At 36.9% G+C, this 11,955-nt stretch overlaps 1 protein-coding gene across 1 annotated transcript; it reads left to right on the forward strand.

The window, feature by feature from the left end:
- The first annotated feature begins 1,084 nt into the window (after positions 1–1,084).
- LOC100251645 (auxin response factor 18) lies at positions 1,085–6,375 on the forward strand. Its single transcript, XM_002281450.4, has 4 exons — positions 1,085–2,166; positions 2,278–3,444; positions 4,902–5,815; positions 6,002–6,375. Exons 2-4 carry the CDS (start codon positions 2,332–2,334, stop codon positions 6,078–6,080), a joined length of 2,106 nt encoding a protein of 701 aa, XP_002281486.1. The 5' UTR covers positions 1,085–2,166; positions 2,278–2,331; the 3' UTR covers positions 6,081–6,375.
- Positions 6,376–11,955: the final 5,580 nt, after the last annotated feature.

Genomic DNA, 11,955 nt, shown 5'->3' on the forward strand with positions numbered 1-11,955 from the left:
CCTTGCAGCTATTGTTTTTGTTCATCCGTCTCCATCTCTCTGCCCCACAACAATCCTCACGGTTATTAAATATTTACCCCATTATATGAGATCATAGCACCCCCTTCATTTATTTCTGATTAGTTACAGAGGTCTTAGCATTCTACAATGACAATAATAGATTGAAAAACTAAACTAAGATCTTTTTTTGTATCCAAGGTCTAAATTAATTAGACAGATGTATGAGCTACGCGATCTTCGAGCTCGAAATTAATAACCTTACCTAATATGATAATTTATTGAACCCCAATTGGTTGGAGACCCTAAAGTACGAACCCAATCTCAGCTTCGAGCAAACCTTTCAAAAAAGGAAGGGTTCGAGAGGAGAGATTTTAAGGGAACAACGTGAAGAAATTATGATAGGTTGAGCAACCTTAATCATTGTGGCCAAAGCTCCTACCTACTCTTTTTGTTACTCTTAATTTTGAAATGACATCATAATACAGACTTTTTATTTGAAAGAAAATATGAATAAACTTTTTCTTATTTATTCAATTTTATTTTTTTTAAGAAAATATGAATAAGCTTAGCTTTTTTTTTTCTTTTTTTTTTTGTTATGGTTTAAAAATTATTTTAGTAGAATATTTATTGGATGTATTTTTTCAAATATATTATTTTTGCTCAAAAATCCATGTCCGCATTCCATTTACCCGACAAAGGTGAAACAGCCAATCAAGTTTCCGGAGTAGATTCAGTACACAGTGAGTAGCGTGCAAGCACGCGCTTCATGAAAGCGTGAGTGGGAAGCAATGCCTTCCACTCTTCCCTGCAAATAGAATGGACTGACAGAGAGTTCCAGTTAACCTCTACCTTCTCGAAGGTTAAAAAACTAACCCAGGTCCCAGGCTAAACAGTCAACCGTAGTTAAATAAGCCTGGAAACACGTAACTAGGGTTAGAATCTCCAGTTAAGGACTGCTTTGCTTTGAGAGAAGTAAGACCAAAAGCTGCCACTCCCCAAAAAATCCCGATAAGTGGTCAAAATACCACGATACGATCAACCTCAAGCGATAAAAGTGGGAAAACAAAACAGCCCAATCCAATCCAATTTTTTTATGAGTAACAGAATTGAGAAACAAATATTTTATGAAGTAAAAAGAACAAGGAAAGCAAAAACAAATGGGAAAAAGGTGAAAATGGTTTTGCTTTCTTTAAGATCTTTGTTGGTTTGCTGGCTTAGCAAGATACACAGTTTCTCCAGATCCGAAGAAAAAGGTAGGAAATAGAAAATCAGGTTAAAAAAAAATTATTATTAATAATTATAAAAAAAAATGAAGGTACTACTTCTTGCTCTGAGTTCTGATATTTTTAACCTTTTCTGTGCTGTGGCTTTGGACTTTTGTATGATCCAAAAGGCATTGAATGAATCTTTGAAAACTTTTACTCTCTCTTCTCTCTCTTCTCTTCTCTTCTATATTGCTTTAGCTGAGTGGATTTTCCTATGCTTTATCTGCCTTGTCGGTGATTGTTATCAAAGCCTCATAAAACAATAAATCAGGATTTTGGAATTGTTTTGTTGTTTTTGTTTTTTTGTTTTTGTTTTTAAGCAGAGGTTTGTGTGTAGTTAGTGGTAGTTGAAGGACACCGATTATCTTTGTGTTCTCCTCTGGAGTGTGTTTCGTGCGTGTGTGTGCCGACTCTGGATCTTGATGAGTCATTTTTCCCGACTCGGCTCGGGAATCGCTGAGTCGGAAACGATTTGAGGATCGGCTGGGCTGAGTTGTGGGAGCTTGGGTTGATGAGCCGAGGGAGGAAGGAGCTAGGGTTTGGACTCTGTAACTGTGTGATTTGTGGAGTTGAAGCGATGAGCGGAAGGAATGCTTTTTTATTTCGAGAGTTGTAGGGTTTTTCTGCTGAGTTTCTTTCTTTCTTTTGTTTGTTGTGTTTGTTGATGATGATTGAAATTGTTGAAGTGGGGAATTGAAGTGAATGAAGGTTTATGATTTTGTGGTTTGGTCAAGATTTTGTGGAATTGTACGTGTTTTAGGGTTTTCTTGAAAGAGATCGAGAGGAAAGTTCTTGTTAAAATATAATTCTTGTTGTGGTTTGGAATAGAGTGCCCGAGTCTATCTTAGTTTGGCGGGGAAGGTCCTATTTTTGGTTCTGCTTTGATCGGATGCTTCATAAGGTAAAGAAAAATTTTCAGATGAAAATTTATTATGTTGTGTACGATTTGTTTTCTTCTTCCTTACTGTTGATTAAATCATAAGAAGCCTAAATCTTGTGACGTCTGTGGCAGGAAGGAGCTTTTATGCATTGAAGACTGTTGATTACTATCACAACATTGATTGAAATGATTCCATTTTTGGGTTCAAAAGAGAAATCAAAGGAGGCGGGGAAGTGTTTAAATCCTCAACTCTGGCATGCTTGTGCCGGAGGAATGGTACAAATGCCTCCTGTGAATAGCAAGGTCTTTTACTTTCCCCAAGGCCATGCTGAGCACGCATGTGCTAGTGTGGATTTCAGGAATTACCCAAGGATTCCGGCATACATACCCTGCAGAGTTTCTGCAATGAAATTCATGGCAGATCCTGAGAGTGATGAGGTTTATGCGAAGATTACTCTGGTTCCGTTGAATGGTAGTGAGAGTGATTATGACGATGATGGATATGGAAATGGAACAGAGTCCCAAGAGAAACCTGCCTCTTTTGCAAAGACATTGACACAATCCGATGCCAATAATGGTGGGGGCTTCTCAGTTCCACGATATTGTGCGGAGACTATATTTCCCCGCTTGGATTACACTGCTGATCCTCCCGTACAAAACATCCTTGCAAAGGATGTGCATGGAGAAACGTGGAAATTTAGGCATATTTACAGAGGGACTCCACGGCGTCATCTATTGACAACGGGATGGAGCACTTTTGTTAACCACAAGAAGCTTATAGCTGGGGATTCAATTGTATTTTTGAGAGCAGAAAATGGGGATCTTTGTGTTGGAATTCGAAGAGCAAAGAGGGGAATTGGATGTGGACCGGAATCATCTTCTGGTTGGAACCCAGCTGGTTGTAACTATGTCATGCCATATGGAGGATTTTCAGCATTCCTGAGGGAAGATGAGAACAAATTGACAAGAAATGGGAATGGTGGCAGTTCAGGCTCCAATGGGAGTTTTTTTGGCAGGGTAAAAGTGACGGCTGAAGCCGTTATTGAAGCTGTGAGACTTGCTGTCAATGGGCAGCCCTTTGAGGTCATCTATTACCCACGAGCTAGCACGCCAGAATTCTGTGTGAAGTCTTCATTGGTGAAGTCAGCATCGCAGATCCGGTGGTGTTCTGGGATGAGGTTCAAAATGGCTTTTGAAACTGAGGATTCTTCACGTATAAGTTGGTTTATGGGGACTATCTCCTCTGTTCAGGTTGCTGATCCCGTCCGCTGGCCTGATTCACCTTGGAGGCTTCTCCAGGTATTGTCGTCTCTCTTGTTTATGCATTTCTATTTACTGTAAAAAGCAAAAACGAAAAAAAAATGAAAAAGAAAAAGAAAAAGAAAAAGGAAAAATATATGGTCCCTGAACGAAGGTGCCATGTTTCCCCTTGTTTCTGTTGCTTTTTTTCCCTTTTTTTATTCTGTTTTAAAGTTTTGCCAACTCTGCTCTCCAAATGATTTCTCATCCTGAAGAAAGCTTTTTTTGAAGTTTCAAATTATGAAAGAGAAGAAAAGAAGAGAATTATCCTTTTTTGGCAGTTCACATCCTTTGTAGTTTATTGAAAATAATACAGCATATAAAGGTTCAAATTTCGTTTGTCTTCAACATGCTCTTGCTACGACTTGCCATACGGAGACAACTGTTTTTGGGTAAATAATTTTTTTTTTTTTCTCTCTAGTTATGCAAATGCTGATATCACGGACCTGGGCTTGAAACCATCCTTCCGTATATCATACAACCACCTCATTTACTGTTATATATTGTCTGGGAGGTTTTATTTGTATCAGATGCTGCTCAGTACTTGCATCAGATACTGCTCAGTAATAATATGTTAGCTATTTAACTGGAACCAGAGTGTGTTATATGGTACTGGGAATCTTTGGGTCATGAATCTCAATGGTCCATTATCTTATTATTGAATTGGTTCTCTGTTTAAGTTTATAATGCATAAATTCGGGTGTCTATTCTGTTCTAAAATTTTTCTCTTCCTGGATGTTTCTGGTGCTATGCTGTTGTGTCGCTTCTTACACTACTCTGTTCTGAGTAGAATTCTAATGCTATTGCAGTAGATTGCATCTTCCTTAGCACCAAGAATCTTGTGCACCAAGTTTTTATATTTCTTGAACCATTAATGGTGAAAGATCCTCAAATTTTTGAGAGCACATACTTCGATTAGCAAAGTTTCAAACAAAGTAGAATGGAGGCTGTTTTGATTCATGGAGAGTCTCAGATACACATCCCTATAAGTTGTGCAAAGGGCATTAATAAATGTTTTTATGCACATACCTAGAGAAGATGTCTTTGTAACCTAGTAATGGTTCAGATCTATGAAGTTCTGCTCAGGCTACCCTAAAGAAGTACTCATAAGGTTATTCTCAATTGAGGTTTCCTGGGAGATTTAATACAATTTTTAAACAGACTATAAAATATCTTGATTTTGTATCGCCATAGGGCTAGTAATAGTTACAAGTATTGAACAAGACCAGTACATTGATCCACCTACCGGAGGGCTCAGCTTAGAACCTCCCAGTTAATCTCTTTTCTCCCATATCACCCGGACTCTTTGGTTTCAATCTCTTTTCTTTTCTTTTTCTCCCCTGGACTTGGTTGCCTTACATTTCCTCTTTGAGTTTCTACAAAGTTAATGATATAATCTCTCTGTTCCCTCCCCTCTCATCTGCTCTTAATAATTTGTTGAAGTAAATATGTTGCAGGTGACATGGGATGAACCAGATCTGCTTCAAAATGTGAAACGCGTCAGCCCATGGCTGGTAGAATTGGTATCCAATATGCCATCCATCCATCTGACCCATTTTTCACCACCGAGAAAGAAGCTGAGATTCCCACAATACCCAGATTTCCCCCTTGATGCCCAATTTTCAATGCCAACGTTTTCCAGCAACCTTGTAGGGCCAAGTAACCCCTTTGGTTGTTTATCCGACAATATTCCTGCTGGCATGCAGGGAGCCAGGCATGCTCAATATGGTTTATCTTTATCTGATCCCCATCACAATAAATTTCAGTCAGGTCTGTTTCCAGCACCTTTCCCACAGCTCGATCATCCTGCCACACCCCCTAAAGCCTCCAATGATTATGTTAGTCGCAAACGTAGCAGCAGTGAAAATGTTTCTTCCTTGTTAACCATTGCACAATCTACAGAGACTTCAAAGAAATCCGATGATAGAAAGACAGGATTTACACTTTTTGGTCGATCAATACTAACTGAGCAACAGATGTCCCAAAGCTGCTCTGGTGATACGGTCTCACCAGTTATTACTGGGAATAGTTCATCAGAAGGGAATCAAGATAAGATGGCAAATTTTTCTGATGGTTCTGGATCTGCACTTCATCAACATGGCCTTCCAGAGCACTCATCCTGTGAAGGGTACCAAACATACAAGGTTAATCACCGTGAAACCGAGCCCAACTTGGAGACTGGTCACTGTAAGGTTTTCATGGAATCTGAGGATGTGGGTCGCACTCTTGATCTTTCATTACTTACATCTTATGATGAATTATGCGGCAAGCTGGCAAAAATGTTTACTATAGAAGATTCTGAGATGCGGAACCATGTGCTCTATAGGGATGCAACTGGTGCAGTCAAACATATCGGCGATGAACCATTTAGGTGAGAGTTGTTTTGCCTGTTGCCCCCCTCATTCTTCCTGTTTCATCTCTTGACCACATTTTTTTTTATTTTTTTTGGCATTTTGATAAATGAGTGTAGGGATATAATCTCTTAGCTTTTTTGAAAGAGGACCAATGTTTTCAAAAATCAAACTAACTCTTTATTTTCCTTTGTCTGACATTGCAGTGACTTCACAAAAACAGCGAAAAGGTTGACAATTTTAATGGATTCAAGCAGCGACAATGTAGGAGTGTATAGAAAATAAGAAACCTCAATTGTCAAATGTACAGCTGGATGACCAAATCCTTTGTTCCATGCTGACCTTTTTATCCTTCCTAGGGTTGGGGAGATGGGGAGCTCGTTTGATGCAGTTTTGGACTTTCCAGTATAAAGCCTCCCAGATTCTTGTTTTTTCCACAACTGAGGAAGCAATCTTTGAATTTTGGAATTTCCCTTAAAATAAATGCATTAGTTCAATCAGCAAATTTGTTGGTAGTCTGTTCTATTGTATTATTCAGACAATGCTTACAAATACAAGTTAACAAGTGCTTGGGTCGAAAGGCTTTTGAGAATGAAATTAATGCATACAAGTCTTCTAAGCAAAGCTAGCAAGCAGCACATCAGTCATATATACTGTCTGAGGTGCTGCTTTCTTGATCGTCCTCCTGGTTTATTTTGTGTAAACATACTTTATGGTTGCCCATACAAGTTATCTTCCAATTTCTTGTATGTATTTAAGAACAATAAAACACCTCTCTACCCTGATTATATATATTGATATGTCCATTGTCAGGCTTTCTTGGAAGAGACTGTCAGTGTCCAAATGCCTTACTGATGTAAATGAGATTCAATTTTTATAATACCTGTGGGTGGCCCATGCTATTGGGGGTTTTTAATCTTTGAAATTTGTTCCATGGATTGAGACTAGTGGGGCTGGGGAAAACCGGTTTCAAAAGGTCCTTCCAGGTTATAACTGTGTGAGTTTGACCAAATTGGGTTTTGGGTTGTTAAGAAGAGGTTGTTTAAAGGGGAAACAGATTCTCAAGGATTACGGAAATGGACTTCTGATCAGTAGGTGAGCAACACGTGTGACAAATTCTCAAACCTGCCCAAAATATGGAAGAAAAAGCCAAAAAAAAAAAAGAAAAAAAAAGGAGGGGGGTAGATGGGTGTGAATGGCACAAGTCACACCATCACATGATAAGCCTATTATTATTATTTTGTGTTTGCAACAACTTTCAAGTAAATGTCCCCGCAAGTGTTGGATTAAGTTATAGGGATTGCAACAAAGATTAGTCAAATCCAATAGCTAAAACAACAGGGAAGAGCTGGAAACCACAACACATTCTAGGCGGCCGCACGTGAGGCACCCACGTGGGTTGTGGGGTCAACAGCAATAATAGATTCACGTGTGGCTTCAAGGTTCAACGTCACCCCCAAAAAGTGCATATGTTGCGGCGTTTGAATTACAGGGCTGTTGCCGTTTTTCCAGGAAAATTGTTTGTTGGTTTTCCCTCCAATGTGATGCTGAGGTGGATATTTATTGATTCCACAACTAATCTCTACTTGCTCCCTCCATTTTATATTTGCAAGTGGGCTCACGGGGGTAAATTAATCTGAAACTAAAATGAAAATCCATGGTCAAGGACTCCAGGGTGGGAATTTGGGAAGGAGACACTCCCATTTCCAAAGCTTTGTTTCACTCATGTTTCTTTGTTTTCAGTAGTCATGCTTTCTCCACCCAAACCCTCCCTGGGGTTTCGCTTGCCTTCACAATTACGTCAACTCGTCAACCGACTCCTCCTTTCTTTTCTTTCCCTAACAAGCCAACACGGAAACACCCAAAACGATGAGAAAGCTGCCGTTTTGAGAGATCCAAGTCACGCGAAAAGGGGCACGCTATCTGGGACAATTACGTCATCAGCATTGAATGAGAGTGAGATTTTTTGTCCTTTTTGACTTTTCCTTTTCACCTCATTTTTTCAAGTGGTCCACGCCAGATTAGTGTTAGACGTGTCCTTTTCCTCCACTGCCCTTCCCGAAAAACCCAACTTCTCGTCTACTTATATATCGCGTTCATTTCAAAGTTTTTGTACTTTTAATTTTCAGAAATTCCCTTCGTCTTATAATTGCGATAACTGACGAGAGAAGTCGTGGGCGGTATCCTAGATTGCGCATAAGATTCCCACAAAGCCTAATATTGCGTATAGAATAATATTTCTTTTATTTTAAGATAAGTAATAAAAATGATTGCGTTTGATAATCATGATGGTGACAGATTTCATGGACTTGTGTAACAAATTTGAACATTTACAAAAAGTTAGCAGAGGATGCCCGTGCCCTTAGTCTATTTTCGGCAGTTAGGTACTATATACGAACGGAGTTATAACTTTTTACTTCATTCACTGTCTCATAGATTAGGACTCGTATAATGTTGAAGATTAGATGATGGAGCCATGGACCCACGAGTTTGAACTTGATCATAATTTATACCTTTCTTTTTTTTTTTTCCCTTGACACGAAAGCGTGGTCTTTGAATGATACCGTCCTGGAAGAAAGCTATATAAAAGGATGATTGACTAATTTCCTTTAAAAAAAATGAAATTTCATGATTGATTGAGAGTAAGATGACTCCTTTCTCATAATAATAATATTGGGAGATATAGGTCGATAGAGTGTAACACGTGAGGATGACTTTAATGCAGCTAATGGGATAGAGAAAAACAAATTGGTGGAGAGAGCGGAGAGGGTGACCACTCTACCTCTCTTTTTCCTTGTTTTTTTCCAACCCAATACGACACTGATTCCAACTGCCCACGCCCGTGCGGTGGACCCCCGTCCCAACGGATACTGCTTTCACCACGTCATTCTCCCTAATTTCCCCTCCCCTGGGCCTCCCTTTAACTTTAACTTTAACTTTTGCAAGAGGCCTGCCCCACCTCATGCTAGGTCCGTCCATCACTCCCCGGCCCACACCCACTTCTAAAGCTCGGATTTTATTGCTTCTCTGAGTTATACCATGAGTTTCACGTGTACCGCTACTGGGGGTAATGGAACTTCGGCTGGGCTCGGCTGAGCAAAGCTGTCAATCCCAAGACAGGTGGTTGGACTTGGGCCAGCCCAGTGTAGGCCATGTCTTTTCATGGCTTGGGCCCCATTTTACCAGGAGTGTACAAATCAAGGCCCACCCCGGCTCACATGTGTTAACACTGTCGGCCCAACTCAAATTAGAGCACAAGCGGGGCCGTACATGATTTTATTTTCGAATATTTTTAAATAGGTAATTTTCCAAAAATATTTCTAAATAAAACATTTGAAATGCTTATCCTAAAGTGTCGTATGGACGTATGTATCCATGGTCGTGCTTTATTATGATATTGATAGTATGGAGGTTCTCTTATAAGTAGTTACACTTTCATTGTAGTGTTGTATAACATTAAAATTATTAAATCAATTTGATAACTTAGAATGACTTAATAACTTAATTTAAATTATTAAGTAAATTAATTATATTTGATAAAATAACTTAATGGCATGATTTAAAGTAAAAAAATTATTTTAAATAATAAATAAAAATAATTAACTTATTTTAAAGTTTATATATTCATTTTATTTTTTTATACCACTATTATTGCTCAACTTCTTTTATCCTAATTATAATTTAGGAAGATAAATATTTCAATTTGATGATTTAGAATAAATGTTAAATTAATTTTATCCAATAGTCTTAATACTTAAAGTAAAAATTAAGTAATAAGTTTTAATTCAACAACTTAAGTATAATTTAAATTAAAGTTAACTTAAATAAGTATTAAGTTTTACCAAACACCCTCTTAATCTAATATTATGTCAATTACCCTTTAAATATGTTGTAATTTTTTTTCTTTATAAAATATTAAGATCAACTTTGTTCAAAATGGATAAAATTTGAGAATATATATGAAATTAACAGAAACCACACTCAATTCATATTCATTAATACAATTGACAATATTTGAAAAAAAAATTAAAATTCATATTCCCCTAAAGAAAGAAAAAATTAGGGTAGATTTGGCTCATTTCTCCTAAAGTTTAGGTTAAATATACTTAGTTATCATAAGTTTAAAATTTTATCAAATACTTTTCTTATTTTGAATCAAATGAGAATAGAGAGAAAATAGCAAATGAAACGGATAGAAGAAGGAGAGGTATTTGAATCTATGTATATTTAACCCAATCCTTAGGAAAAATGAGTGAAATTAATCAAAATAATAATAATTTGTTCACTAGCATCTCATCTGGTTTATTGCTACCCATCTTTCTCTTTTTGGCCCACCTCAACCCAGTTCAAGCCCAACAGGCCATTCTAACCAAAAATAGCTTCGGCCCAACTGTTTGACTACGAGTCCAGTGGAGGTTGGTAAAAAAACTGTCCTTATTTGAACCACAATGAAAAAAGCAGGGAACATTCGAGAGGAAAAATCAAACATCAAATATGGTTGTCATGACGTCATATTTACACAAGGTTTTTAATCATTAAAATTCTAAAATAAAAAAAAAAATCATTGCTATCATTTGAAATTTATGTTTTAAATTCAATTAAACAATTTTTATTAATAAAATAATGCGCCCTAAATACTTCTATCAATTAGTTGTACAAATACACAATTCAATTAATCAAATTCTTTTACATATAAAGTAACCATAAGCCAAATCAAGCTTTATTTTTCTTTATCCATAGTTAAATAAATAAATAAATAAATAATTTTTTTAAAATATGATTGTAGTTGGAAATATGGACTTGATAAAAACATTCTTATTAAGCTCATGGTTATCCAAAAAAAATTATCTTCATGGGGGATGTTAGTTTGAGGGAAATTTATCTTTTAAATGTGAAAAAAAAAAAAAAAAATCTTATTCAGGGAGGAAATCTAAGTTGGAGTCTTAGACGTTAAGAAAGATAATGACAAGTAGATGAAAGAAATAGGCCACCTGGCAAGATAGCGCGTCCTGGACGGGCACCGCCTGCCTAACAAGTGACAACTGCCCTTGCCCTGGTTTCCTTGTTGGACTTGACCACCAACTCTTTCTTTACCTTGTTGGACTTCTTCACACGCTCCCACGCTCCCACACGTCTTTCTCTATTTCTCTCCTATAAATTGCCCCTCCCGCCGTAAGGGATCGCCACCATCATTCTCTCTTCACTCTTCAACTCCACTACTGGTTCTTCCTCTTCCCCTAGGGTTCTTCTTCTACTCCCTTTTGCTATTTTCTTACATTTTTGTAATGGCTCGAGTTGACACATTCAAGGCTATGGCCATCGTCATCTTCGCTGCAGTCCTCTCTATGGCTGTTTCTACAGTGTCCGCTCAAGATCTCTCGGAGGCTCCTGCGCCGGCGCCGGGACTGGATACTGGATCGGCCTATTCGTCCGGCATATCTGGAGCTATGTTGTGGTCATCATTGGTTATCGCTGCTCTCGCTATTTTCAAGCAGTGATCCGCTTTTTTTTTTTTTATGGGTTATTCTTCCCATTATATATGGTTTATAAATGATGAGGATTATTCTTCTTGATATGATTGTTCCCATTTAGTTGTTTATTTAACGCAGATTAATAGAAGAGATTATTATTATTATGTTAATTCTTTTCAATTATGGATGGAGGAGATGGGATTATTCTTTCTTTGCATTGGGATTATTCTTTCCGTTTATGAGAGGATTAAATAAAAAAAATTAAGTTAATAAATTTTAATTTTTAAAATTATTGTCCTTATTTTAATTTTTAAAATCATAAATTAATAAAGTTAAGATACTAAGAACTATTTTTTAATATTTCTTCCCTTCTCTTCGAAAATATTATTGAAGAATTTGATTAAAATAGTTGTCATAGTTTGCATTAAGTTCAAATTTAATTCGATTAATAAAAAACCATTTATGAAGTATGAGTTTACAGGTTTGGCTTAGGGTCAATGGACAGTTGGGCTGTTTTTTCAACCCAAACCCAATTTGAATTCAAATTGATTTAATGTTTTCATAATATTTATAATACATATTATTCATCTTTTTTCTATTTTTAAGAAAAAATTTCAAATTATATAATATTATATATTTTTCATTTTTTTTTTAGAAAAATGTAAATTTATGTTTATTTTTTAGTTACT

The sequence above is a fragment of the Vitis vinifera genome, chromosome 8 (genome assembly GCF_030704535.1).
Source record: "Vitis vinifera cultivar Pinot Noir 40024 chromosome 8, ASM3070453v1".
NCBI classification, from domain to species: Eukaryota; Viridiplantae; Streptophyta; class Magnoliopsida; order Vitales; family Vitaceae; genus Vitis; species Vitis vinifera.

Bases quoted from the DNA above. Each gene is read 5' to 3' on its own strand.
- LOC100251645 (XM_002281450.4), top strand. From the start codon at position 2,332: ATGATTCCATTTTTGGGTTCAAAAGAGAAATCAAAGGAGGCGGGGAAG. The intron at 3,445-4,901 runs GTATTGTCGTCT...AATATGTTGCAG, and splicing joins CACCTTGGAGGCTTCTCCAG to GTGACATGGGATGAACCAGA. The intron at 5,816-6,001 runs GTGAGAGTTGTT...CTGACATTGCAG, and splicing joins ATCGGCGATGAACCATTTAG to TGACTTCACAAAAACAGCGA.